This window comes from Neoarius graeffei, chromosome 12 (genome assembly GCF_027579695.1).
Source record: "Neoarius graeffei isolate fNeoGra1 chromosome 12, fNeoGra1.pri, whole genome shotgun sequence".
Classification (NCBI taxonomy): Eukaryota; Metazoa; Chordata; class Actinopteri; order Siluriformes; family Ariidae; genus Neoarius; species Neoarius graeffei.
Window position 1 is genome coordinate 74,429,086 of NC_083580.1, and position 26,084 is coordinate 74,455,169.

At 45.9% G+C, this 26,084-nt stretch overlaps 1 protein-coding gene across 1 annotated transcript in view; it reads right to left on the reverse strand.

Annotated features, from left to right (window-relative positions):
- Positions 1 to 2,896: 2,896 nt before the first annotated feature.
- The window catches only part of coro6 (coronin 6), a 44,062-nt gene continuing 20,874 nt past the window's right edge, over positions 2,897 to 26,084 (reverse strand). The window contains exons 3-11 of the mRNA XM_060936403.1: positions 21,204 to 21,326; positions 12,072 to 12,201; positions 11,794 to 11,972; positions 8,217 to 8,336; positions 7,916 to 8,020; positions 7,686 to 7,831; positions 6,178 to 6,235; positions 5,796 to 6,023; positions 2,897 to 5,519 (exon numbers count right to left, since the gene is read on the reverse strand). Of these exons, the coding sequence (XP_060792386.1) occupies positions 5,397 to 5,519; positions 5,796 to 6,023; positions 6,178 to 6,235; positions 7,686 to 7,831; positions 7,916 to 8,020; positions 8,217 to 8,336; positions 11,794 to 11,972; positions 12,072 to 12,201; positions 21,204 to 21,326 (1,212 nt within the window). The 3' untranslated portion in view covers positions 2,897 to 5,396. The remainder of the gene's footprint in view (positions 5,520 to 5,795; positions 6,024 to 6,177; positions 6,236 to 7,685; positions 7,832 to 7,915; positions 8,021 to 8,216; positions 8,337 to 11,793; positions 11,973 to 12,071; positions 12,202 to 21,203; positions 21,327 to 26,084) is intronic.

Here is a 26,084-nt window from a genome sequence, read left to right on the forward strand (position 1 = left end):
GTCTGATTTCTTTCCAAAGCCACAGCCTTGGAAACAAGTCTAAGAGTAGAAAGCAAGCACTGTTGTATCCTTTTCAGGTCCATGCAGACAGAGGAGCCGTGTGTGGGAAGGTGCTGAAACTCGATGCTCACAGGGATCAGCTCTTGAAAACAAATTTGTCTCCACCTTGTTCATTGATCAAACGGGATACTTGTAGCTGCAGGAAATGAAGTTAAGTAGAAATCAGATGTCTTGATTACTTGAATGAGCTTGAGCCTTTAGTCCTTTCTTGTCCCAGAGCTAAAAGACGTGACAAATACAAACCCCTACTGAGCTCAAGTAGGGCAAGGACCTGAAGGGTATTGCATCTACGCAACCTTTGGACATTGATTTTTTGTTTTTAAAATGCAACCAGAAGGTATTGTGAACTTGTGTAAACTGATGTTGGAAAAATGACAAATTATTTTCCATTTAATACTGTTGCAGGGTTTTTTGGCCTTTCATTGGGGCTGAGAGACAAATATGCTACTATAAAAAAAATGATTAGGTAAAATTAAAATCAAGTCACATAAAGGACGGTGTGAAAAAACAGAACATCAAGGACATAGTAGCTCATCTGGCCTGCCATCAAAACAACCATGATGACCAAAACATCAAACAGAACTGAAACGCGACAGTGTGAGAGGACACCAACCTCCATGACAAATTTACAACAGGAAAATCAACAAAGGACTAAATTTTGTTCCCCGAGTGAAGATCGACCCAAAACATCGATCAGAACTGAATTCACATAAGAAATGAGAGAGGAGATACAATTCTAGTCAGAAGAAAATGTGTGAAGTTGACCTAAGCATTAATTTGTTTGCAAAAATTGACAATACAATGACCAAGTTTTGTGCAGAAGGTCGAGTTCTTTCAAATAAAACAATCAGAACTGAAATCCATTGAGAACTGAGAGAGGAGACACTACTTAACTGAAAATAAAGTTGTAAACAAATTGTTTACAAGAAAATCAACAACCAACCAACCGAGTTTTGTTCCCCAAGGGAAGATCGACCCAAAACATCAATCAGAACTGGAATCGGGTGAGAACTACAAGAGGAGATACAATTCTAGTGAGAGGCCTGGAAAGTTAGTTAATTTGGCCTAATTACTAACCCGTTAGCATACAAGAGCACAATATCCCCCCTGCTGGCAACTGTGCCATAACTCTGGTAAAATATCTGTGAAGATACTCAGTCATTCAGGTACATAGTAATCTGTGGTTGGTAGAAGAGAGCAACTGGACTTGCTTGAAAAGTCTTGAAGACGTTTCGCCTCTCGTCCGAAAGGCATCCTCAGTTCTGTCTGTCTAATAGGGAGTATCAAGTATTTATCCTCTCATGGATCATCATAGAATCCGAATCAGAATGCTGATGGCTGCATTGTAGGTGGCTGATAGATGTCATAGACCCCACCTCTGTTCAGTGATGGTCGTTCCAGGTTGACAAAAATGAACGATCCTCTCTGGCTAAGATGTCTGCCAGTTTTCTGGAAGTCCTCTCATACTCCCGCACCAGTCGAAGGGAACTCATCCCAAAGTGCATAGAAACATATCTGTGAAGATACTCAGTCATCCAGGTACATAGTAATCTGTGGTTGGTAGAAGAGAGCAACTGGACTTGCTTGAAAAGTCTTGAAGACGTTTCGCCTCTCGTCCGAAAGGCATCCTCAGTTCTGTCTGTCTAATAGGGAGTATCAAGTATTTATCCCCTCATGGATCATAACAGAATCCGAATCAGAATGCTGATGGCTGCATTGTAGGTGGCTGATAGATGTCATAGACCCCACCTCTGTTCAGTGATGGTCGTTCCAGGTTGACAAAAATGAACGATCCTCTCTGGCTAAGATGTCTGCCAGTTTTCTGGAAGTCCTCTCATACTCCCGCACCAGTCGAAGGGAACTCATCCCAAAGTGCGTAGAAACATATCTGTGAAGATACTCAGTCATCCAGGTACATAGTAATCTGTGGTTGGTAGAAGAGAGCAACTGGACTCCCTATTAGACAGACAGAACTGAGGATGCCTTTCGGACGAGAGGCGAAACGTCTTCAAGACTTTTCAAGCAAGTCCAGTTGCTCTCTTCTACCAACCACAGATAACTCTGGTAAAATGCAACTAAATTAAACGAAATTACAATATGCACATTACCAACATATAACAAAGGATCCTGTCAAGTTTCGTGAAATTCCTCCAAAAATTGTGAGAGGAGTTGATTTCAGAAGGTGAGCACCCTTCCCGGGAGGGAGGGGCAGACAGACGGAAGCAAGGAAGGAAATCGCCATGACATAATCCCCCTTCAGGCCTTTCGGCCAGTGGGGGATAAAAAAAATTTGACAAAACAACGACCAAGTTTTGTGCGAAGTGATGAGTTCTTTCAAACAAATCAATTGGAACGGAAATCCGTGGAGAACTGACAGAGGAGATACAATTTAACTGCATTGTGGATGACAGACAGACAACAGACAGCACGCCATGGCAACAGCTCACGGCCTTATGGACAGATGAGCTAATAAATGTGCTTCATTGTTTGAGTAACTCCGCTTCCATCCCCCACATTTAACTATAAATTTTGAACAGAAGTGTAGTGATTGGTGAGGCACAACTATTCAGTCCCAATTAAAAATCAAGTAGTATTGTTTTCTGACACCAATACGTGTAGAAACTATTTTTCTCCATCACGTAATTACATTTCTGTTTCATACTGTTGTTATTGAAGTCACGTCTCGCTGTAGACACCTCGGTGATGTATTTTACTGCTTTCAAGATAACAGCTGATATAGAACTACATATACTGTGTGTGTGTGTGTGTGTGTGTGTAAGAACAACCAGATAAACTTTTTTTTTTTACAAAAAGAAGTTTTTATTGATACCATCATTCTCACAACTTTATAGAACACACAAAACTCAACTTTTTATGTTCTTTGGTTTCGATATCTTGCTAGTTTTATTTTCTAAAAGAATATTTACATTTTGAGAGCCGCATGAGATCTTTCATGTTGGTCAAACATGGATAAATGGGAGTGTCGGTGCTGGATAAATGGAAGGGCCAGATTTTAGCACATTTCCATAGGAGCCACAGTGAGAAGACCTCACAGAGGAGATGCTGGGTGATTATTAGGGGTCTAAACCTCAGGCTTACACATGATTCCAGATGATGTGGATTCTTAATGCAGTGATACGATATTTAACGGTTATTCCACGAAATCGAGTCGGTTGTAAGCCATGTACGACGAGATTGAGCGTTTTATTCTATCCACGTTCACTGGATTTTGAGAAACAGAGCATTTTTATTTTTTGCAAATTTGATAGATAAAAACTTCATCCAAATAGTCCGACAAAATCATTTCCGCTTAGAATGACAGTAGCAATTTGTGAAAAATGAGACTATAATTATTGAAAAATAAAAATAAAAAGATACGTTCTTGCCATCGAATACTTTCATTGCATATTTTGTTGATTTTTGTATTTTTGAGGGTTTTGTTTTCGAGTAGTTATTATTTTGTCCCCGGTTGGTTCGGTAACACGCGCCACCATTTTCTTCTTCTTCAGGGTTTTTTGGTGGTTGGCAAACCAACTTAAAGGTGCATTACCGCCACCAACTGGACTGGAGTGTGGAACAGGAGATATTGGGGAGGAAAAAAAACCTATATTCTTTTACCCATTTCTGTTTCTTTTAAATACTTGATAAAGTAATATATCTGACTTGATGCGCTCCGCCATTTTGTTTTTCTCTACTCACGGTATATGAGCTGATATCCTAGTAGTAGAGTAGCTAATCAGAGCATGCAATTGCTCATATCCAGTGAACGTGGATAGAATAATTAACAAGATCACTGAATCTGCTATGAAACAGTATGATACAATTCAATTCCAATTAATATGTGACCAGTTTTGTTCTGATTCTGGTCTAGGCCTATGGTTCACTCCTGGCATCCAATGGTGCATTCATACCGTGGCTCCTAAAGAGAACGTGCCAGTTTGAATTTGACTATTGTCTGATTGAAACCTGCATAAATATACTTAGCAGCCATCTTAATACGCATTCATTTATGCAATTATCCAACCAGGCAACCATGTGGCAGCAATGCAACGCATAAACTCATGCAGGTCAAGAGGTTCGGTTAATGTTCAAATCAACACATCAGAATCGCAGTGACTGACCACTGGTACCAGTTTGAGTATTTCAGAAACTGCTGATCACATGAACAGCGGTCTCGAGAGTTTAGACAGAACGGTGGGGGGGGACCATCAAGTGAGCAGCAGTTCTGTGGATGGGAAACATCTTCTGGATGAGAGAGATCAGAGGAGACTGTTCAGACTGGTTAAACCTGACAGAAAGTATGATGGAGTCTCCTGTCGGGCCGACAGATGAGTAGGCAATCAGACTATTTGTTCATGTGAGTCCGTCCGCATGTGGGAGTAGAGTCCAATTCTTGACAAACAGGATTTCCCACAGGTGTTGCTGAGGAAGACGTCTGTGGGAGGTGCGCCTTGCTTGCGCCACTATCGTTTCTCCTTTATGGCCAGTGTTCTTTTTTGTTCAAAAGCTCTGATGCCGGTAGAGCACAACTGCCTCCGGTGCAGGCGGTCAAGAGCATGGTATTCCCAAGAGTCAATGTCTATGTCACAGGCTTTGAGGCTTGTCTTCAAGGTACCCTTGTAGCGTTTGTATGGTCTTCCAGGATTTTGGTGTCTCTGTTTCAGCTGACCATACAACATCTTCTTGGGTATCCTGGAGTCTTCCATGCGGATGATGCGTCCTGTCCAACGCAGCTGGCTCTGAATTAACAGACTTTCTATGCAGGGCAGTTCACATCTCTCCAGGACCTCCAGGTTGGAGACCTTGTCTTGCCATCTTATGTCCGTGATTTTTCGCAGGCATTTCTGATGGAACTGACAAAGTATACAGTAACTCAAATAACCACTCCTTACGACCATGGTGACCAGAAAAGCATGTAAGGATATGTCAAACCATGGGCAGCAGATCACACTGGGTTCCACTCCAGTCAGCCAAGAACGGCAATCTGAGGCTATAGTGGGCACTGAAACTGGACAGGTGATGTTTTTCCAATCTGTATCTGCATGATTTTATGCATTGTGCTGCCTCTGATTGGATAATTGGTGGCGGCGAGTTGGCTTGAAGGTGCCACCTGTATAGCATTCGGAGAGATGTCAGGCATTAATTAGTAAAGTTTTTTTTGTGTTTTTTTTAAATGTAACTATTGCTCATGACTATTCGTTTAGTCATGAACGCACTTGAGTGAATGCTGTGGTAATGACGAACATGTATGTGCATATATATATATATAAATGAAGGGGTGAGTTGGGGTGGTTGGGCAGTGTGTACAGGGCTGATTGTGCTTTACTGAAAATCACTCAGACAGTGCCGTTGGTGTACTTGGAGAGCTTATTCTCCAAGTCACAGATTCGCTTTTCTTGAGAGAGAACTGCAGCCTTCAGACTCTGAATCTCCTCTATAAGCTTTTCCAACAACTGAGGCTAGCAAGGAGAGGACAGGAGGAACAGCAGAGTAGAAAGAAGAAAGGCATGGAGTGACAGTCGATGGAAGAAAGGAGGAGGAGAATAAGAACAAGGAAGAAGAACAGAATGAGAAAAAAAAAGTTTTAGAAGACCAGAAACAAGAACTGGGAAGCAGTGTACAGGTCGGAAAACAAAGCTCTGAAAGGAAGGTTCCTTTTCAGTTTAAATGGAGGAACAGGGTGAAGAGATGATGAGTGGAATGAAATATGAGTGAAAGATGAACAGTGGACTCACTGGCAAGCTGCTTCCATCGACAGACGACATGCTCCTGCGAGGTGCAGGCCTGGTGTCCAGAACATTCTTCTTGGCCACCTTTAGCTCTCTGCTCTTCGGAGGAATGTAGCCATCCTTCAGTGAGACTAGGATGGGGTCTTCATCTCGCCCCTCCAACCATTCTTCAGGCTCTAGTGCAGGGTCTGAACCTGCTGTATCCGGATAGAGGTCATCCTGAAACAGATCTGACTGGAGGAGAAGAAAGAAGGATCATTAGGACTGGTTTAGGACTCAACTAATGTGATGCCTTTAATGTGACATTAAACGAGCTCCTTGTTCATACGGTTACACTATATAAATGACATTCGTGTTTGGTGAATCATATTTGCATGAATGGACTTACCTTTCTCGGGACTGTCATCATGATAGGCTCACACTTCCTCTCATGAAGCTTGTATAATCTAAACACAGAATGAAAGCCTGAGTCCTAAAGCCTTGATACAAACCTATCTGACATCAACAGAAGATCTTTTCTTCGGTTTCTCATAAAGAGTATAGCGACAGTATGCCCAATCATCCAGCCAGCCAATCATGTGGCAGCAGAGCAGTTCACCAATTCATGGTCAAGAGCTTCAGTTAATGTTCACATCAAGATATTAGAATGGAGAAAAATGTCATCTCAGTGCCAAAAACTGATGATCTCCTGGACTTTTCACGTACCACAGTATCAAGATTTCTGAAAGAATGTTGCAAAAAAAACCAAAAATCGCCTCAATGAGGCTGGAGCTCATACTGGCCACTGTTGCTGTGTGCGAGTTTGAAATCCGATCAATCCTGTAGGAGGAGTAGCGATTTTTGTGAAATTGTATATGACCCCTGTGTAGCCGCATCCATGGTAGGTGGCTCCACCTGGTGAACAATTCTTGTTGGAATATGTCTTTAGAGTCTTCTGGGTGAGTTTCAGTGAAAATGTCCTAGCAGTTTACGAACAGTAGTGTTTGGTGTGACGAGTTACCCAAAATTTTCAAAACGCCCATAAAAATGTTAAATATGACAGGTGGCACCACTGTCTTGACAACTTTTATCCAGACCAACCTGGGGAACATTCTATACGAGTTTGATCAAAATCTGATCCCTCCTGTAGGAGTCGCCGCAATTTTCGTGAAATTGCACGTGACCCCTCTGTAGCCTCATCTGTGGTAGGTGGCGCCACCTGGTGAACAGTTCTTGTTGGACTATGTCTTTAGAGTCTTCTGGGTGAGTTTCAGTGAAAATGTCTCAGCAGTTTACGAAGAGTAGTGTTTAATATGACGAGTCGCCCAAAGATTTCAGACGGCCATAAAATCGTAAATATGATGGGTGGCACCACCATCTTGACAACTTTTATGCACACCCACCTAGGGAACACTGTATGTGAGTTTGATCAAAATCTGATCAATCCTGTAGGAGGAGTAGCGATTTCTGTAAATTATGGACAGACAATGGACGGATGACACCTGATCACATAAACTCATCTGGCCTGGCCTACAGCCAGATGAGCTAATAAAAACCTTCACTGAGTAGAAGTTCTCTGGGTGGAAGGGCCTCACTGACGAGAGACGTCAGAGAAGAAAAGCCAGACTGGTTCGAACTGACAGAAAGGCTACATTAGCTCAAACAACCACTCTTTGCCAACATGGTGAGCAGAAAAGCAGCTCAGAACACACAAGAAGAAGACGAAATCAGGTTCTGCTCCTGCCAGCCCAAACAGGAATCTGAGGCTACACCCAAACTGGATCAGAAAAACTCATGCAATTGTTATCCATGATATCAACAGCTGTCCAGATGTTCCTATTAAAGAAGCTGGTGCGTGTAGATCTTAATACAAGACACACATCAACATCCAATTGGACATAATCAGCTCAAACTCACCTGGCAATTTCACACTTGCTAACATCAACTCCTCTCTTGGGCATGAAGCCCATGCCTCGCTGTGGCTCCTTGCTACTGTATGTGCTGAGGTAGTGCACATAAGGTGGCTCATCTGTGATCTCAAAATAACGGATGCTGCTGTCCCCCTGGAGGTAGAGACGAGGAAGACAGACTTAGACCCCTGATACACTGCTGAGCGTTATATAAACAAGCTCAAGTGCTTCACGTACCTTACCACACAAATATACCAAGCTGGTGTCTGGATCATAAAAGGGCAATAAGACCCCATTACTTGTGTCCAGTTCCAAAAGTGCGATGGGTTCCTCAAAATTCGTCTGCAATGAAGAACAACTAAAATTAAAATGCATCATGAACTTTGTGCTCTCGAGGATTTGACAGAACATTTGGTAGAAAATTAACAGAAATACTATACATTGGTCTGTTATGATAATACACTTCTCTTAACACGATCAATACATGGATGGAAACTTTAACCACATTTTTTCTGAGAAGTAGGACGTGTCCTCCTACCGGGTCCCAGAGGCCAAGCTCCCTCTGGCTCATCCTGGTAAAGCCTGTAGTAAAGATATTCCCCTCTCTGGTGAAGATGGCTCTCATGGGCCTGATGCCTTCATGTGGTGCCAATCTTTCCTGCAAGGACAAAGATAGACATCAGATAAACACGTCTAAATGAAAACTCTGCCTTCGATACTTTTTGTGACCGATTTGTGAGAACAAGAGACCAACCTGGTGGCCTTTTCCCCCCCAATTATACTTCCTAATGATGATTTTGATAATTGCAGTGTCACAATAGGTATAAATTCTATAAAATTCTCAAGTCATAGGCAAAATTCTGCAAATTTGTCAAAAGTTACTGAAAGCTGAGGTTATCTAAAGGCAGTGCGTGTGACTGGATACAGGATTAGAAGTCTGGAGATTGGGACAGTGGACAGGTCTTGTGACTGAGGGCCATGTGAACTGGCTGAGGATCAATGGAGATGGAGTTCATGGCAGGTGCAGATGTGGACGTCACAAATGCAGTATAGTCTGACGATGAAACTTTCCAGTCTCCTTGTCTTTAAAAAAAAAAAAGTCAAAGTTCTTCCCATGCCAGGACCTGGTCTTCCAAGGCCGTCTCTCATCCAAGTACTAACCAGGCTCTTAAGGGACATCAAACGGCGTCGATCTCCACTTCCATAGCCATCAGCTTCTTGCCTATTACATAGCTAGGGTTTCAGTGGAGGGCCGGTCCTCTGGTAACCGCAAGAGTTTGACTCTGTACTCACATCTGTGTTGCAGCGCCTCACCAAATGGCGGAAGGTACCATTTTTATGATAGTCTTTGGTATGATCCGACTGCAAATAGAACTCACGATGTGAGTCTCCTTGTCTTAATGAGAATAAAAACGCAGGATATTGATTTGATTTTTCAAAAATATACTTTTCTACTATTTTAATTGTGTTGCTACAGTGGTGCTTGAAAGTTTGTGAACCCTTTACAATTTTCTATATTTCTGCATAAATATGACCTTAAACATCATCAGATTTTCACACAAGTCCTAAAAGTAGATAAAGAGAACCCAGTTAAACAAATGAGACAAAAATATTATAACTTGGTCATTTATTTATTGAGGAAAATGATCCAATATTACATATCTGTGAGTGGCAAAAGTATGTGAACCTCTAGGATTAGCAGTTAATTTGAAGGTGAAATTAGAGTCAGGTGTTTTCAATCAATGGGATGACAGTCAGGTGTGAGTGAGCACCCTGTTTTATTTAAAGAACAGGGATCTATCAAAGTCTGATCTTCACAGCACGTTTGTGGAAGTGTATCATGGCACGAACATAGGAGATTTCTGAGGATCTCAGAAAAAGCGTTGTTGATGCTCATCAGACTGGAAAAGGTTACAAAACCATCTCTAAAGAGTTTGGACTCCACCAATCCACAGTCAGACAGATTGTGTACAAATGGAGGAAATTCAAGACCATTGTTACCCTCCCCAGGAGTGGTCGACCAACAAAGATCACTTCAAGAGCAAGGCGTGTAATAGTCGGCGAGGTCACAAAGGACCCCAGGGTAACTTCTAAGCAACTGAAGGCCTCTCTCACATTGGCTAATGTTAATGTTCATGAATCCACCATCAGGAGAACACTGAACAACAATGGTGTGCATGGCAGGGTTGCAAGGAGAAAGCCACTGCTCTCCAAATAGAACATTGCTGCTCGTCTGCAGTTTGCTAAAGATCACGTGGACAAGCCAGAAGGCTATTGGAAAAATGTTTTGTGGATGGATGAGACCAAAATAGAACTTTTTGGTTTAAATGAGAAGCGTTATGTTTGGAGAAAGGAAAACACTGCATTCCAGCATAAGAACCTTATCCCATCTGTGAAACATGGTGGTGGTAGTATCATGGTTTGGGCCTGTTTTGCTGCATCTGGGCCAGGACGGCTTGCTGTCATTGATGGAACAATGAATTCTGAATTATACCAGCGGATTCTAAAGGAAAATGTCAGGACATCTGTCCATGAACTGAATCTCAAGAGAAGGTGGGTCATGCAGCAAGACAATGACCCTAAGCACACAAGTCGTTCTACCAAAGAATGGTTAAAGAAGAATAAAGTTAATGTTTTGGAATGGCCAAGTCAAAGTCTTGACCTTAATCCAATCGAAATGTTGTGGAAGGACCTGAAGCGAGCAGTTCATGTGAGGAAACCCACCAACATCCCAGAGTTGAAGCTGTTCTGTACGGAGGAACGGGCTAAAATTCCTCCAAGCCGGTGTGCAGGACTGATCAACAGTTACCGCAAACGTTTAGTTGCAGTTATTGCTGCACAAGGGGGTCACACCAGATACTGAAAGCAAAGGTTCACATACTTTTGCCACTCACAGATATGTAATATTGGATCATTTTCCTCAATAAATAAATGACCAAGTACAATATTTTTGTCTCATGTGTTTAACTGGTTTCTCTTTATCTACTTTTAGGACTTGTGTGAAAATCTGATGATGTTTTAGGTCATATTTATGCAGAAATATAGAAAATTCTAAAGGGTTCACAAACTTTCAAGCACCACTGTATAACACACCCCCTTTACATCATAGCGCCAGAGAGGCAGCAGTTTCTTGACCACTTTGAGCAGTCTGTTAAGATGATTATTCGTCACGCTGTATGAAATGATCGCAATAAAATACCGAATCCGAAAAATGGGTTCTGCATATCAAATTTTATTCTATCCACATTCACTGGATATGAGCAATCGCGCGCTCTGATTGGCTACTCTGCTACGAGGATATCGGCTCATATACCGTGAGTAGAGAAAAACAAAATGGTGGACCGTGTTGCTGAACCAACCGAGGACGAAATAAAAACTACTTGAAAACAAAACCCAAAAAAATACAAAAAACGGCAACAAAATATGGAATAAAAGTATTTAAATGGTAAGAACTTATCTCTTTTTTCTTCCAAGAATTATCATCATCATCATCATCATCGCATTTTTCACAAATAGCGACTGTCATTTCGCCGGTTTGTTACATTCTAAGCAGAAATGATTTTGTTGGACGTTTTGTATTAAGTTTTTATTTATCGAATTTGCAAAAAATAAAAATGCTCTGTTTCTCAAAATCCAGTGAATGTGGATAGAATAAAACAGTTATTCCACTCAATCTCATCGTAGGCGGATTATAGCCAGCTCGGTGCTATGCGCCTCGTCGGCTATCAGCTCATGTACGACTCGATTTCGTGGAATAACTGTTAATTACGATGAAGATACTCTGGTGATAAATTTGCGATTTAAGATGATGACTCTCTTCTGCTTCCAAGCTCGTGCAGGAAACACGATTGCATATAATAAGGATAATTTTGCGTCCATTAGCATGTTCTGTTTATGTTTCTTCCACTATTGTATTTGTAGCTGTCCTGTGAGTTTCAAGTCATCCTACTGGTGGCTTTCAGATGAGCGCATCAGCGATCGCACTGAAATTTAACACACTGAGAATTTTAGATGTCTTTTTTTTTTTTTTTTTTAAATAATCTGGCTTTACTGTGATCTCCATCTTTGATTTGTTGATATCTGAAGTAAGTCATTCTTTCTTTCTCTATACTCACAGCCACCACCTCTCTTTTGCGAGGGTCACAAACACGAAGACGGCGGTCTTTGCAAGTTGTGCAAAACAGGCTTCCGTTGTGGTTCCAGCTGACGTTGTAGATGAGGTCTGGGTGATCTTCCATTGAAATCAATGGCTCTCCGGTGCCCACATTCCAGATTATGATCAGATTATCACTGCCTGTGTGTGACACACATAATGGACAACATGGATCAAAACACAGATGCTGACACAAGAGATTGATGAGCTGAGAGATGCATATGAGAGCAGCATGCATGCCTGCAGTCAGAAGGATGTTGCGGGCAGTGGGGTGCCAGGTAACGATGCCCACACGTTTGGAGTGGCCCTCCAACACCACAATGGGTTCGCTGATGGGTCGGGTCGGAGTGTGGTCTGGGATCTGCCATACCTGCATAAAAAAAAATGACAAAGCTTAATAAAGGTACGAACAATTTTACATGCTCTATTTAAATCGGATCACATCAAAAAAAACAAAAATCTATCTGTTGAAGTCTGGTTAGACCCCGTGTTATCATGATCCGACTTCTTGGCTTGTGAGCTCAGGGGAAGAGCGTACCATGAAGGGCTAATTATGCAAGTCTTAGGCCTGCTATTTTATTTTTCCCCACACAAATTTGTTATAGATTTCTATTTTATGATTTCTACATTATCGAGTCAAAACATTACAAAAACATTTTAGAGTTCCAAACGTTCGTTTATTTTTTCAGCACAAAATTAAATGTTACAGAAAAAAATGTTCATATCTGAGCAGCATGTTACACAAGAGAGCATTTTTCAGATTAAAAAAGAAAACATTATGAAGGCTACTGGGTTTTGGTGCAAAATTAACTGCAGAACTGTGGCTGGTTCTGTAAGATGCTCAGTAAAACCTACAGCTCATTTCCTTATCAAACTGCACCCACTGGACCTGAGGCTACTATTTTTTTTTTAACGCAAAGGGTCATCTCACAGGCGGCACGGTGGTGTAGTGGTTAGCGCTGTCACCTCACAGCAAGAAGGTCCTGGGTTCGAGCCCCGGGGCCGGCGAGGGCCTTTCTGTGTGGAGTTTGCATGTTCTCCCCGTGTCCGCGTGGGTTTCCTCCGGGTGCTCCGGTTTCCCCCAAAGACATGCAGGTTAGGTTAACTGGTGACTCTAAATTGACCGTAGGTGTGAATGTGAGTGTGAATGGTTGTCTGTGTCTATTGGCCCTTTTCCACTACCCTTTTTCAGCTCACTTCAGCCCAACACGGCTCGCGTTTCGACTACCTCAGAACAGCACGACTGAGCTCACTTCAGCCTTACTCAGCACCCAAAACTCGCACGGTTTTGGAGTGGGGCTGAAGTGAGCCCAACCGAGCCGAGTGGGGCTAGGGGCATGAGGAGACACTCCCCTGTGCACTGATTGGTGAGGAGGAGTGTCCTCACATGCCCACACACGCCCCGCGAGCACGCTGGGATCTGTAAACACCGTTGTAAGCGACCCTACGTGTGGGTGGAGCACAGAGGACGGCAGGACAGAGATCAGGTTTTATAAACTGGCTTTATTGCCACACTTTTCAGTCTAACAATACTTTTCACAGAGACACACACACAACTGGCGTCTGGTTCAGGGTTGAGCTTCATCTGCTCTCGCTCTCCCTCCTGATATAGGGCGCAGTCACTGGGAAGACACACAAACAGGTTAATTGCTCTCAGGTGACGTGATTCTGCCACTTACCTTCCCTGACTCCGCCCTCCTGTCACAGACCGGCGCTTGACCACGCCCCCGCTGCCACATACCCCCACCGCCCGACTCAGGCCGGGCGGCCGTCCGGCCTGCAGCCGACTCCCCCCCCCTTGACGGGAGAGGAAGTCCGCCACGACCATCTGCGCCCCCGGCCTGTGGACCACCTTGAAATTAAAGGGTTGGAGCGCCAGATACCAACGGGTGATCCGCGCGTTGGCATCTTTCATGCGGTGGAGCCACTGGAGGGGCGCGTGGTCCGAACAGAGGGTGAAAGGGCGCCCCAGCAGGTAGTACCGGAGGGCGAGAACCGCCCACTTGATGGCCAGACACTCTTTCTCTATGGTGCTGTAGCGCCCCTCACGCACCGACAGCTTCCTGCTGATATACAGGACAGGGCGGTCCTCCCCCTCCACCTCCTGGGACAAAACCGCCCCCAGCCCTCTGTCCGACGCATCGGTCTGCAACATAAAAGGGAGAGAAAAGTCAGGGGAGTGTAGAAGTGGCCCCCCACACAGTGCAGCCTTTACCTCTGAGAAAGCCCGCTGGCACTGCTCCGTCCACTGGACCGGATCTGGTGCCCCCTTTTTAGTGAGATCAGTCAGCGGGCTGGTGACGTCCGAATAATTAGGTATAAACCTGCGATAATAGCCAGCCAGCCCCAGGAACTGTCTCACCCCTTTTTTGGTCTTGGGCCTCGGGCAGGCCGCAATTGCTGCAGTCTTATTAATTTGGGGACGCACCTGCCCGTTGCCCAAGTGGAAGCCCAGATACCGTACTTCCACCCGCCCAATCGCACACTTCTTTGGGTTGGCTGTGAGCCCCGCTCGCCTCAGTGACCTAAGGACGGCCCTCAGATGTTCGAGGTGCCGCTGCCAGTCATTGCTATAGATGATTATGTCATCTAAATATGCTGCTGCATACGTGGCGTGAGGGCGGAGGACTCTGTCCATCAGCCGTTGAAACGTCGCGGGCGCCCCAAACAGCCCAAACGGAAGGGTGACGAATTGGTGTAAACCAAACGGTGTGGAAAAGGCCGTTTTTTCTCGGGAAAGTGGAGTCAAGGGGATCTGCCAATATCCCTTCGTCAAATCCAGTGTCGAATAAAAGCGAGCAGTGCCGAGTCGATCGAGCAACTCATCAATACGAGGCATTGGGTACGCGTCGAATTTAGACACCGCGTTGACTTTTCTATAGTCCACACAGAACCGGACCGACCCGTCGGCCTTGGGTACCAAGACCACCGGGCTGCTCCAGTCACTGTAGGACTCCTCGACGATGCCCATTTCGAGCATGGTCTGAAGTTCTTCCCGAACCACCTTTTTTTTGTGTTCGGGTAGCCTGTAAGGGCGGCTACGCACTACCACCCCCGGGGGCGTCTCTATGTGGTGCTCTATGAGGTTAGTGCGACCGGGCAGGGGCGAGAACACATCCGAAAACTCGGTCTGCAACTGGGCGACCTCCGTGAGTTGGGTCGGGGAGAGGTGGTCTCCACAGGGGACCGGAGAGGTACGTGATGCCAATGTCCCTTTTTGAACCTCCGGCCCCAGCTCCGCCTTCTCTGGAACTACCGACACCAACGCCACGGGGACCTCCTCGTTCCAGAGTTTAAGCAGGTTGAGGTGGTAAATCTGTAGCGCCCCACCCCTGTCCGTTCGCCTCACCTCATAGTCGACGTCCCCGACTCGCCGTGTGACCTCAAAGGGTCCTTGCCACTTGGCGATCAATTTGGAGCTCGACGTGGGCAACAGTACGAGTACCTTATCTCCCGGAGTGAACTCTCTAAGGCGCATACCCTTGTTGTACAGGCGGGCTTGCCGTTCCTGGGCCTGCCGCAAATTCTCCTGAGTTAGGTGTGTGAGAGTGTGTGGAGTTTTGCGCGCAGGTCCATAACGTACTGAATTTCGTTCTTACTTTGTGAAGGTCCCTCCTCCCAATTTTCCCGCAGCACGTCCAGGATGCCGCGCGGCTTACGCCCATATAATAATTCAAACGGGGAGAACCCCGTGGAGGCTTGGGGGACCTCTCGCACTGAGAACAGCAAGGGTTCGAGCCACTTATCCCAGTTACGTGCGTCCTCACTTACGAATTTTTTAATAATATTTTTGAGGGTGCGGTTGAATCGTTCCACTAAACCGTCCGTTTGTGGGTGATACACGCTGGTGCGGATCGGCTTAATCCCCAATAACCCATACAGTTCGCGCAGTGTTCGTGACATAAACGTAGTGCCTTGATCAGTCAGAATCTCTTTCGGGATTCCAACTCGGGAGATGACGCGGAAGAGTGCCTCGGCAATACTGCGTGCTGAGATATTGCGCAGAGGCACTGCTTCCGGGTATCGCGTTGCATAGTCCACCAGAACTAATATAAAGCGGTACCCTCATGCTGACCGATCTAATGGCCCGACGAGATCCATCCCAATTCTCTCAAACGGGGTCTCGATTAACGGTAGAGGGCGCAAAGGCACTTTTGGAATGGCCGCTGGGTTTACTAACTGGCATTCGCGGCATGCCGTACACCACCTACGGACATCGCCGCGAATCCCCGGCCAATAGAAACGGGCCATTATTCGGGCTAGTGTTTTATCCTGCCCCAAGTGTCCGGCCATGGGATTAAAGTGAGCCGCCTGGAATACCAATTCCCGGCGGCTCTTCGGAATTAAAAGCTGCGTGACTCGCTCTTTAGTTTGAGTGTCCTGCGTCACTCGGTATAATCTATCCTTCATAATCGCGAAGTAGGGGAAGGACGGGGTGGCGTTCGGCGGGAGCGTTTGACCATCGATTACTCTCACTTGGTCAAACGCATGCCGCAGAGTCTCGTCTCGCGACTGCTCTAATGGGAAATCCGCGAGGGATTCCCCAAGAGAGAGAGGAGGAGCCGGCGGCTCCTCACTCTGACGCGGAGATGACGTAGACGGCTCTGTGACAGCTGCTCCCGCCAAAGCGACACCGGGACCTCCCCCTGTCAAATGGCAGGACCCACTCTCAACTAGGCGTGTCATTAAACCCCAAAATCCCGGCCAATCAGTCCCCAAAATTAGAGAGTGGGTAAGGCGAGGATTAACCGCCTACTTCACTATAAATTTTTCCCCTCTGAAAATAATGTGGACCGACACCAAAGGGTAGCTGTGAACATCCCCGTGCACACATAACACCTTCACCCCTTGTGCTTCCCCCAATGCCTCGTTTTGAACCAGGCTTTGGCGAATTGAGGTCTGATTACAACCAGAATCCACCAACGCCTGATATGTAGCCCCTTGGATACTCACCGGTATGCGATACGCTCCGGCCCGATCGAGGGCGGCCTCTGGCGCGTCGGGGATCCGAACCACCGCGCCCACTTCCATTGCCGTGCACTGCTGTTGAAGGTGGCCCGGCTCCCCGCAGCGCCAGCAAACCGGCCCGGGCTTTCCCTCTGCACCGGTGATCTGGGGCTCACTCACCTGAGGTGGGGGAGAGACAGACACAGAAGGGAGAAACGGGAGGGCACCGCGGGTGCGGCGGGCCGGCTGGGGGGGTGCCGGCCCCCGCCTCCGCGGAGGGGGAATGGGGCGAGGACAGGACACAGGAGGAGGGGGAGAGAGAGAGAGAGAAGAGGAGAGAAGAGAAGATGCCATCTGCTGTCCTGCCGCCGGGACAGCCGCCAGATGATCCTCCGCCAGCTCGACTGCCTGATCCAGCGACGCCGGGCGGTGGCACTGGACCCACTCCGCGGTTCCGGCTGGTAAGCGGGCGATGAACTGTTCCAGTACCACCTGGTCGACGATTCCCTCGGCGTCGCAATCGTTGGCCCTCAACCACCGCCAGCAGGCGTCCCGGAGCTGCTGGCCGAACGCGAACGGCCGGCCGACTTCCTCCAGTCGCAGCGCACGGAAGCGCTGGCGCTGTTGCTCCGGTGTGCGCCCCACGCGCTGGAGGACGGCCCGGCGAAGGTCCGCGTAGGCCAGCCGGCGGTCGGCGGGGAGCTGTAGCGCGGCCAGCTGTGCCTCTCCCGTGAGCAGGGGGAGGAGGCGCGCCGCGCGCTGCTCCATCGGCCACCCCGAGGCTTCGGCGACCTGTTCAAACAACGTGATGAACGCCTCGGGGTCGTCCTGCGGGCCCATCTTGGTGACAATGAGGGGAGACGGGCCCGCGGCCGGAGCGCTGGTGGATCCCGCCGATGCGAGGAGATGCCGGAACGCCTCGCGATCTTCCTGCTGGGCCAGCACCAGGGCTTCGAAGCGCTGCTCCTGCTCCTTTCGGAGCGTGACGAGTGCCTGGTGCTGGCTTTGCTGAGCCGTGGCGAGGGCGTGGACCAGATCGGCGAACGGGGAGGATTCCATGGGGCTGCGGGTTTGGTGCTCCACTGTCCCGGGTTTCGGCACCACTGTAAGCGACCCTACGTGTGGGTGGAGCACAGAGGACGGCAGGACAGAGATCAGGTTTTATAAACTGGCTTTATTGCCACACTTTTCAGTCTAACAATACTTTTCACAGAGACACACACACAACTGGCGTCTGGTTCAGGGTTGAGCTTCATCTGCTCTCGCTCTCCCTCCTGATATAGGGTGCAGTCACTGGGAAGACACACAAACAGGTTAATTGCTCTCAGGTGACGTGATTCTGCCACTTACCTTCCCTGACTCCGCCCTCCTGTCACAGACCGGCGCTTGACCACGCCCCCGCTGCCACAACCGTAAACCAGGAAGAAGAAGAATTACGACAAAGAAGAAGAAGAAGATCAGAAAACTAGAAGATGGAAGAAGTTCCCTCTCTTTCTGAAGCCTTATGCGCCTCGCCTCATCTATACACTCTTGCCAGTATCTGTTGGCGTTGTCGGTGACAACGAGCCACAGCACCAAGACCAGCAACACTAACGACTCCATGTCCTCCATGTTTATTGTTTACTATCTGGGTCGTGAGACTACCGCTTAAAAGCTCACTGATGTCACTGTTTGTGCCGCCTAACGACATCACGTGACGTCCACCCACTTTCGCTAACTCCACCCAATGTGTCCACCCACTTCCAGCCAGCACGGTTCAGCGCGGTTGTAGTCGAAATGCAGCCCCAACAGCCCCACTCAGCTCGACTCAGCCCAACTCAGCACGGCACGGCTCAGCCCAACTCAGCCGCGTTGGTAGTGGAAAAGCCCCATATGTGTCAGCCCTGTGATGACCTGGCGACTTGTCCAGGGTGTACCCTGCCTTTCGCCCGTAGTCAGCTGGGATAGGCTCCAGCTTGCCTGCAACCCTGTAGAACAGGATAAAGCAGCTAGAGGTAATGAGATGAGATGAGATGAGATGAGATGGGGTCATCTCACACCAAATACTGACTTCGTTTCATTTATTATGGCTTACTGCTTACTGTATTTTATTTTTTTAATGTTGAAACCTTTCATTTCATTATTTTTAAGCCATTTTTGGTCGACAGCATTTCTTTACACCTGCGTAAGTCTTTTCTACATTATTCATGATCTAAGTATATCTGAAAATAACCACGTGTTACATGAGAGTCTCGTTGTAACAAGACTATGGAGCTGTTACAGAGCACAGCGTAGGCAGATGCTGTAAAAGTACACCTGTAAAGCAAAAGATGCCTTCAAATATTTTCTACATTAAAAAAATAAATAAACTAGAAAAGCACTCGGAGAGCGCAGACCTCCGCCAAGAATCCTTTAAAAAAATCCGGGATCCAGAAGGTGATCCGGATCACCGCCAAAATTTACTTGTGCCCAGTCACACCTCTGGAAAAAATTTCAGAGCAATCCGTTCATAACTTTTTCCGTAATGTTGCTAACAGACAAACCAACAAACAAACAAACCAACGCTACCGAGAACATAACCTCCTTGGCGCAATAAACTGACCAATTTTAGAAATGAATTACTAGATCTCGGTACACATTATACAGTTTTAAGAGACTATTGCCTGGGATATTTTTCTTCGCATCACAGCCATAGTTCTTCTGGAGACTTTGCAGGAAATCGCTGGCAGCTTTTGTTATGATTTTCGTCTGAATAAGTGGTCTTTTATATGTAATATGTAACTTTATATCTATTCTATAATGTGAATGTCATCCTTAACATTTCAGAAACACTATGTCAGTGTATGAGCACACCCTCACTGTGACAGCTGAATGTGCGCTTCCTGCGCCAGGCGTGCATACCAGGGATGTTTGTAATATTTTGCAACACGACGGACCTGATATTCATCGGTCGTGATCAGTAATATAATTGTTTCATGCAAAAAAGTCCAGATAAAGTCATTTCATACTTTATCTGGACTTTATCTGTATACTTGGTCATAGATGCCCAAGTATACAGGTCATTCTAGAATTCGGGATACATTTCGCATCTCCGAGATAAACCTTTTGTTATTTTTCACAAAAGAAGTCTTTACTGAATCAGTTTTGAACAATAATATGACACACTTTCGCCAATAGCAATGCTTGACATACATTTTAGACCCAATTTATTCATAAAACATTACCTAAATGACCCCCACCCCTCCCCCCCACGTTACTGGCGGTCTTCGACTCCTGATTCATCCATTCAACTCGAATAAACATGAAGTGATTCAGTCCATCTCATCTCATCTCATTATCTGTAGCCGCTTTATCCTTCTACAGGGTCGCAGGCAAGCTGGAGCCTATCCCAGCTGACTACGGGCGAAAGGCGGGGTACACCCTGGACAAGTCGCCAGGTCATCACAGGGCTGACACATAGACACAGACAACCATTCACACTCACATTCACACCTACGCTCAATTTAGAGTCACCAGTTAACCTAACCTGCATGTCTTTGGACTGTGGGGGAAACCGGAACACCCGGAGGAAACCCACGCGGACACGGGGAGAACATGCAAACTCCGCACAGAAAGGCCCTCGCCGGCCACGGGGCTCGAACCCGGACCTTCTTGCTGTGAGGCGACAGCGCTAACCACTACACCACCGTGCCGCCCTGATTCAGTCCAATAATCTGTTTTTTGGAAAGTCTACTTTCTGTATTATGTGAAATTTCAGTCATAAAAAAGTATTTTTATCCGTCCCAACATTCTCATCAACTCTGTTATAAAATCGCATAAAATCCACAAAGAAAGACTTTTAATAACACGCATGGCCCCTGCACCGAGTGATGTCACTTCCTCTGGCAGGAAACTTCAGAAAGGCAGGTGAAGTACGTTATGTTTCTTCTTCTCTCATTAATTTGAACAAAATGTTGAGGACTTTACACCAACAGTAGATTAATTATTCGTCAACTCTATTATTGTGATATCGGCGCGAATCTCTCACTCATTTAAAAAAAAAATACAATAATGTGATTAAAATCCATAACGTTCTGTTTTTATACATGCCGCGTGTGAGCTCGTTTGAGATTAGCAGTGTGGAGTTAAGACGCAAAATGGTGGGAAGCGTCAACTCTGTTATCGTTAGTTCTGTTTAATGGATTGCCCGGTTTGACGGTAACAGAGTTGACGACGACTGACAAGGTCGACACTTGAAATGGACCCGCAATTATAGAACGGGCCACTGACGGTATTATAGTCTCGGCCAAATACATCTTCAACGCAATGCAATGCAAAGGTACAAACAAACTGGGACACTTTTCCAACAGATTTGTGTACGCGTCTGTTTTTCTGAGATGGATGGAGAGAGTATGTGAGAAATGTTCGAGACGTAGACATATAGACGAAGGCAGGGTGAAGGTTTACCATGGCAGTGGTGTCTTCAGAGCCGCTTGCCAAGATGTTATCATTGTGGGGACACCAGTCAATGTCCAGGACAGGCCCAGAGTGTCCCACCACCAGGGGATAGTTCTTATCCACACGCCCCACCTGTAACGTAGAACACCAACCACAGCGATGTTCAACACAAGGTAGAGCAATAATTGGTTTCTACAAATTTATATGAGCAGAAATTAAGCCAAACATAATGAAGCCAGTTGAATCGGTTTATTTTATTTTATTTTTTTTAGTAATCCAAACCTTCCATTATCATCATCATTCTGGACACTATTGCCCCAGATGGTGTCACATAATTCTGGAAATATTCAAATATCTTTATATGATCTCTGTGATCACGTTACTTGTAAGTAAATACACTATATGATCAAAAGTATGCGGACATCTGACATCACACACCAATATGTGGTTTTTCATCAAACTGTTGCCACAAATTAAAGAAACACACAATTGTCTAGATCGGGGATTCCCAAACTGTGGTACGCGCACAACTGGTGGTACTCGAGCTGCCGCTAGGGGGTACGAGACATTAAAATGGCAATGACGGATCTATGGTTTTAAAAAAGTTAACTTGCTAACTAATAAATAAACAAGGTCATTCATAATAAAAAACCCAATTTAAAATTATGTTAGACAAGAAACCATTTGTCACTTTTCAATTGTGGATGTAAGTTTTAATTGAAAAATAAATACAGGCTGCCCAACGTATATCCACGTAATTTCCTGTCAAATATTTGGCGCCGGCACCTAGCATAATTTTGTCTTTTGTGGAAGATAATGCTAAGATGGAAAACTGGCTAAAACCAGGGAAGTTATTAAGCAATAAAACCAACGAAAGAGAAGAAGAGGCGACAGAAACAGAGAGAGAGGCAATCGAGCAGGAGACAGGTAGTAAGGATGGAATGCGGGAGAATGAAGTGGAGGAAGGCGGAGGTGGAGCACAGAGCGCCAAAAGAGTGAATGAGACAGGGCAGACGTGGAGAAGAAAACGCAAGTACGATGAGTCATATCTGGGGCTGGGCTTCACGTGGATTGGCGATGCAGACTGTCCAAAGCCTCAGTGCGTGGTGTGCAGTGAGGTCCTGTCTAACAGCACACTGAAGCCCTCTCACCTACGTCGCCACCTTAACACCAAACACCCCAACATTTTTTCAAACAAAATTGGATGAGTTAAAAAAACAGCCAGAAACAACTACAGTTTCATTCAAGTGGATCGACTAAAAACGCATTACGGGCATCTTATCTGGCCAGTTACAGAATCGCAAAGATTGGATGCTGTTGAGAAGGACTTGCGCATTAAACTGTCAACAATCCCACCAGACATTGGAGAGCTTTTAAAAGATGTGCAGGCCCACCCGTCGCATTAATATGGCTAAGTAGCCCATTTAACCTCCAAACGCAACCTCCCCAAAACTAATTGAAAATTGCCGCATAATAATGTGACTCTCTCTCTCTCTCTCTCTCTCTCAGACTGTCCCAGACCGCTGCGCCTGCACTGAATTTGAAAATCCCCTATTTTTGTCAAACTGTGAGCTTGTTTGTCCTTGTTCTTCGTGTTTTATTGTTTTCCATACTTCTGAAGGAGAGAGCTCATAGACCTGTTACGCGTTTTGACTTTGGTATTCTAATTTCATTAAACTTGGTGCCTTATATAAATAGAATGTGTTGCACTTTTTTACGTGTCGGGCATTGGGGGTATGCAAACAAAGTCAAGATGAAAAAGGTGGTGCGCGGAAAAATAAGTTTGGGAACCGCTGGTCTAGATTGTCTTTGCATGCTATAGAATTACAATTTCCCTTCACTGGAACTAATACCCCTTTTCCACCAAATCAGTTCCAGGGCTGGTTCGGGGCCAGTGCTGGTGCTGGTTCACAACTCGTTCAACTTGCGAGCCAGCTGAGAACCAGTTTGCTTTTCCATAGCTCGCGGTGCTAAGGGAAGCCACGTCATTACGTCGCTGTATACGTCATTACGTCACTACGTTTGCATAAACCTTGGCGCGAATATCGAAGCAAAACAACGCGGAAGAAGCAGCAGCAGCAACAACAACAATAATAATGGATGACTTCACGTTTGTACAGCTGCTGCTTCTCGTCGATTAAAAATGGCGATCTTTCGCGGTCTTGTTATTGTTGTCGGTCTTAACAACTCCGCCCCCCCGCTGACGTAAGCGGTTCTTTCCTCTGGCCCAGCAGAGGGTTGGTGCTAGCCTGGAACCGGTTTTTCTGGCCCCAGAGCCAGTTCTTTGTCAGTGGAAACAGAAAACCCGGTTCCAAACTAAGCACTGGCCCCGAACCAGCCCTGGAACTGCTTTGGTGGAGAAGGGGCATTAGAGACCAAAACCTGTTCCAGCATGACAATGCCCCTGTGCACAAAGCACACAGCTCCATGAAAAACACAGTTTGCCAAATTTGGTCTTGAAGAACTCTTAAGCCCTGACCTCAACCCCAAGGAACACCTTTGGGATGAACTGGACTGCTGATTGCACCCCAGACCTCCTCGCCCGAATCAGTGCCTAACCTCATTAATGCCCTTTGGCTGAAAAAGAATGAACACAAATCCCCACTGTGACACTCCAAAATGTAGTGGAAAGCCTTGCCAGAAGGGAAGAGTGGAACTTATTATAACAGCAAAAGGGAATAAATCTGGAATGAGATGTTCAACAAACACATACAGTGCCCTGCAAAAGTATTCATCCCCCTTGGTGTTTGTCCTGTTTTGTTGCATTACGAGCTGGAATTAAAATGGATTTTTGGAGGGTTAGCACCATTTGATTTACACAACATGCCTACCACTTTAAAGGTCACATTTTTTTTTATCGTGACACAAACAATAAGATGAAAAAACAGAAATCTGGAGTGTGCACAGGTATTCAGCCCCCCAAGTCAATACTTTATAGAGCCAGCTTTTGCTACAATTACAACTGCAAGTCTCTTGGGGTATGTCTCTATTAGCTTAGCACATCTAGCCACTGGGATTTTTGCCCATTCCTCAAGGCAAAACTGCTTCAAGTTATGCCACAGATTCTCAATTGGATTGAGGTCTGGGCTTTGATTAGGCCATTCCAAGACATTTGAATGTTTCCCTTTAAACCACTCCAGTGTAGATTTAGCAGTCTGTTTAGGGTCATTGTCCTGCTGGACCGTGAACCTTCGTCCCAGTCTCAAACCTCTGGCTGACTCAAACAGGTTTTCCTCCAGAATTGCCCTGTATTTAGTGCCAGCCATCTTTCCTTCATTCCTGACCAGCTTTCCTGTCCCTGCAGATGAAAGACATCCCCACAGCATGATGCTGCCACCACCATGCTTCACTGTAGGAATGGTGTTCTCAGGGTTTTGGGTTTGTGCCACACATGGCGTTTCCCATGATGGCCAAAAAGTTCAATTTTTGTCTCATTTGACCAGAGAATCTTCTTCCATGTGTTCGGGGAGTCTGCCACATGCTGGACAAACTCCAAACGTGATTTTTTTTAAGCAATGGCTTTTTTCTGGCCACTCTTCCATAAAGCCCCGTTCTGTGGAGTGTACAGCTTAAAGTGGTCCTATGGACAGATACTCCCATCTCCGCTGTGGATCTTTGCAGCTCCTTCAGTGTTATCTTTGGTGTCTTTGTTGCATCTCTGATTAATGCCCTCCTTGCCCAGTCTGTGAGTTTTGGTGGGCAGCCTTCTCTTGTCAGGTTTGTAGTGGTGACACATTCTTTCCATTTTGCTATAATGGATTTAAGAAGAAAGAAGAAACCTTTTTTTGTCACATGCACACTTCAAGCACAGTGAGATTCATCCTCTGCATTTAACCCATCTGAAGCAGTGAACACACACACGCACCCAAAGCAGTGGGGAGAAATACTACAGCGCCCGGGGAGCAGTCAGGGGTTAGGTACCTTGCTCAAGGGCATTTCAGCCCACAGCCACCCCGTGTTAACCTAACTGCATGTCTTTGGACTGTGGGGGAAACCGACGCACCCAGAGGAAACTCATGCAGACACGGGGAGAACATGCAAACTCCACACAGAAAGGCTCTCGTCGGCTGCTGGGCTCGAACCCAGAACCTTCTTGCTGTGAGGCGACAGTGCCAACCACTAAACCATGGTGCTCCCTGGGATATTCAAAGTTTGGGATATTTTTGGCCATTCAACAGCCGGTGGAGTTGAATGGTCACCATGCCCATGTTGGCTTGCTTTTGTTGCATTCTTTTGAATACTTTATCATTTTTCTTTTTATGATTTAACTTATAATTAAAAAAAAACAAAAACCCCAAACCTGTTCTGACTTTGTCTCATTTATCTTGCAACTAGCGTTGCCGGCTATAACAGCATGTCACAAGAATGTAGATCTGGTTTAATTACACACCCTGAAAAACAAACTGTCCTAATTCCACCGATACCAGGTTCGTGTGTGTGCGCGAGTTTCTTTCCTGGGCTGCTCCTGCTGCTGTGGCTCCTTACTCCCCTGGTGCGTATTTATAACCCTGTGACGAGGCGATGAAAAGGCAGTTTTTATTCTGACCTTTCTGGAACTGGGCCGGGTGAGAAAGCAGGCAGGGTATTTATAGGGTGTCTGTTAAGCCCTGCTGCTACATGCTCATGTGTCTGTGTAATGAGTCTGCATACTGCATTTCCAAAAACAAGGAGAACTGTATTTATATTCCAATAATACCCACTCATCAGCCTTACTTAATCATGGTCTGATATGGACACAAGGTCACGATCACAAAATAGCGAGCTTCCATATAAGGGACTGGAGAACAGGTTTTGAAAGCACACTCCGTTATACTGATCTACCAGTGATCAGTGACGTTCTCATAATATACAATTAGCGCTCGCTTACAGATTTGACATTCAAATAACCAG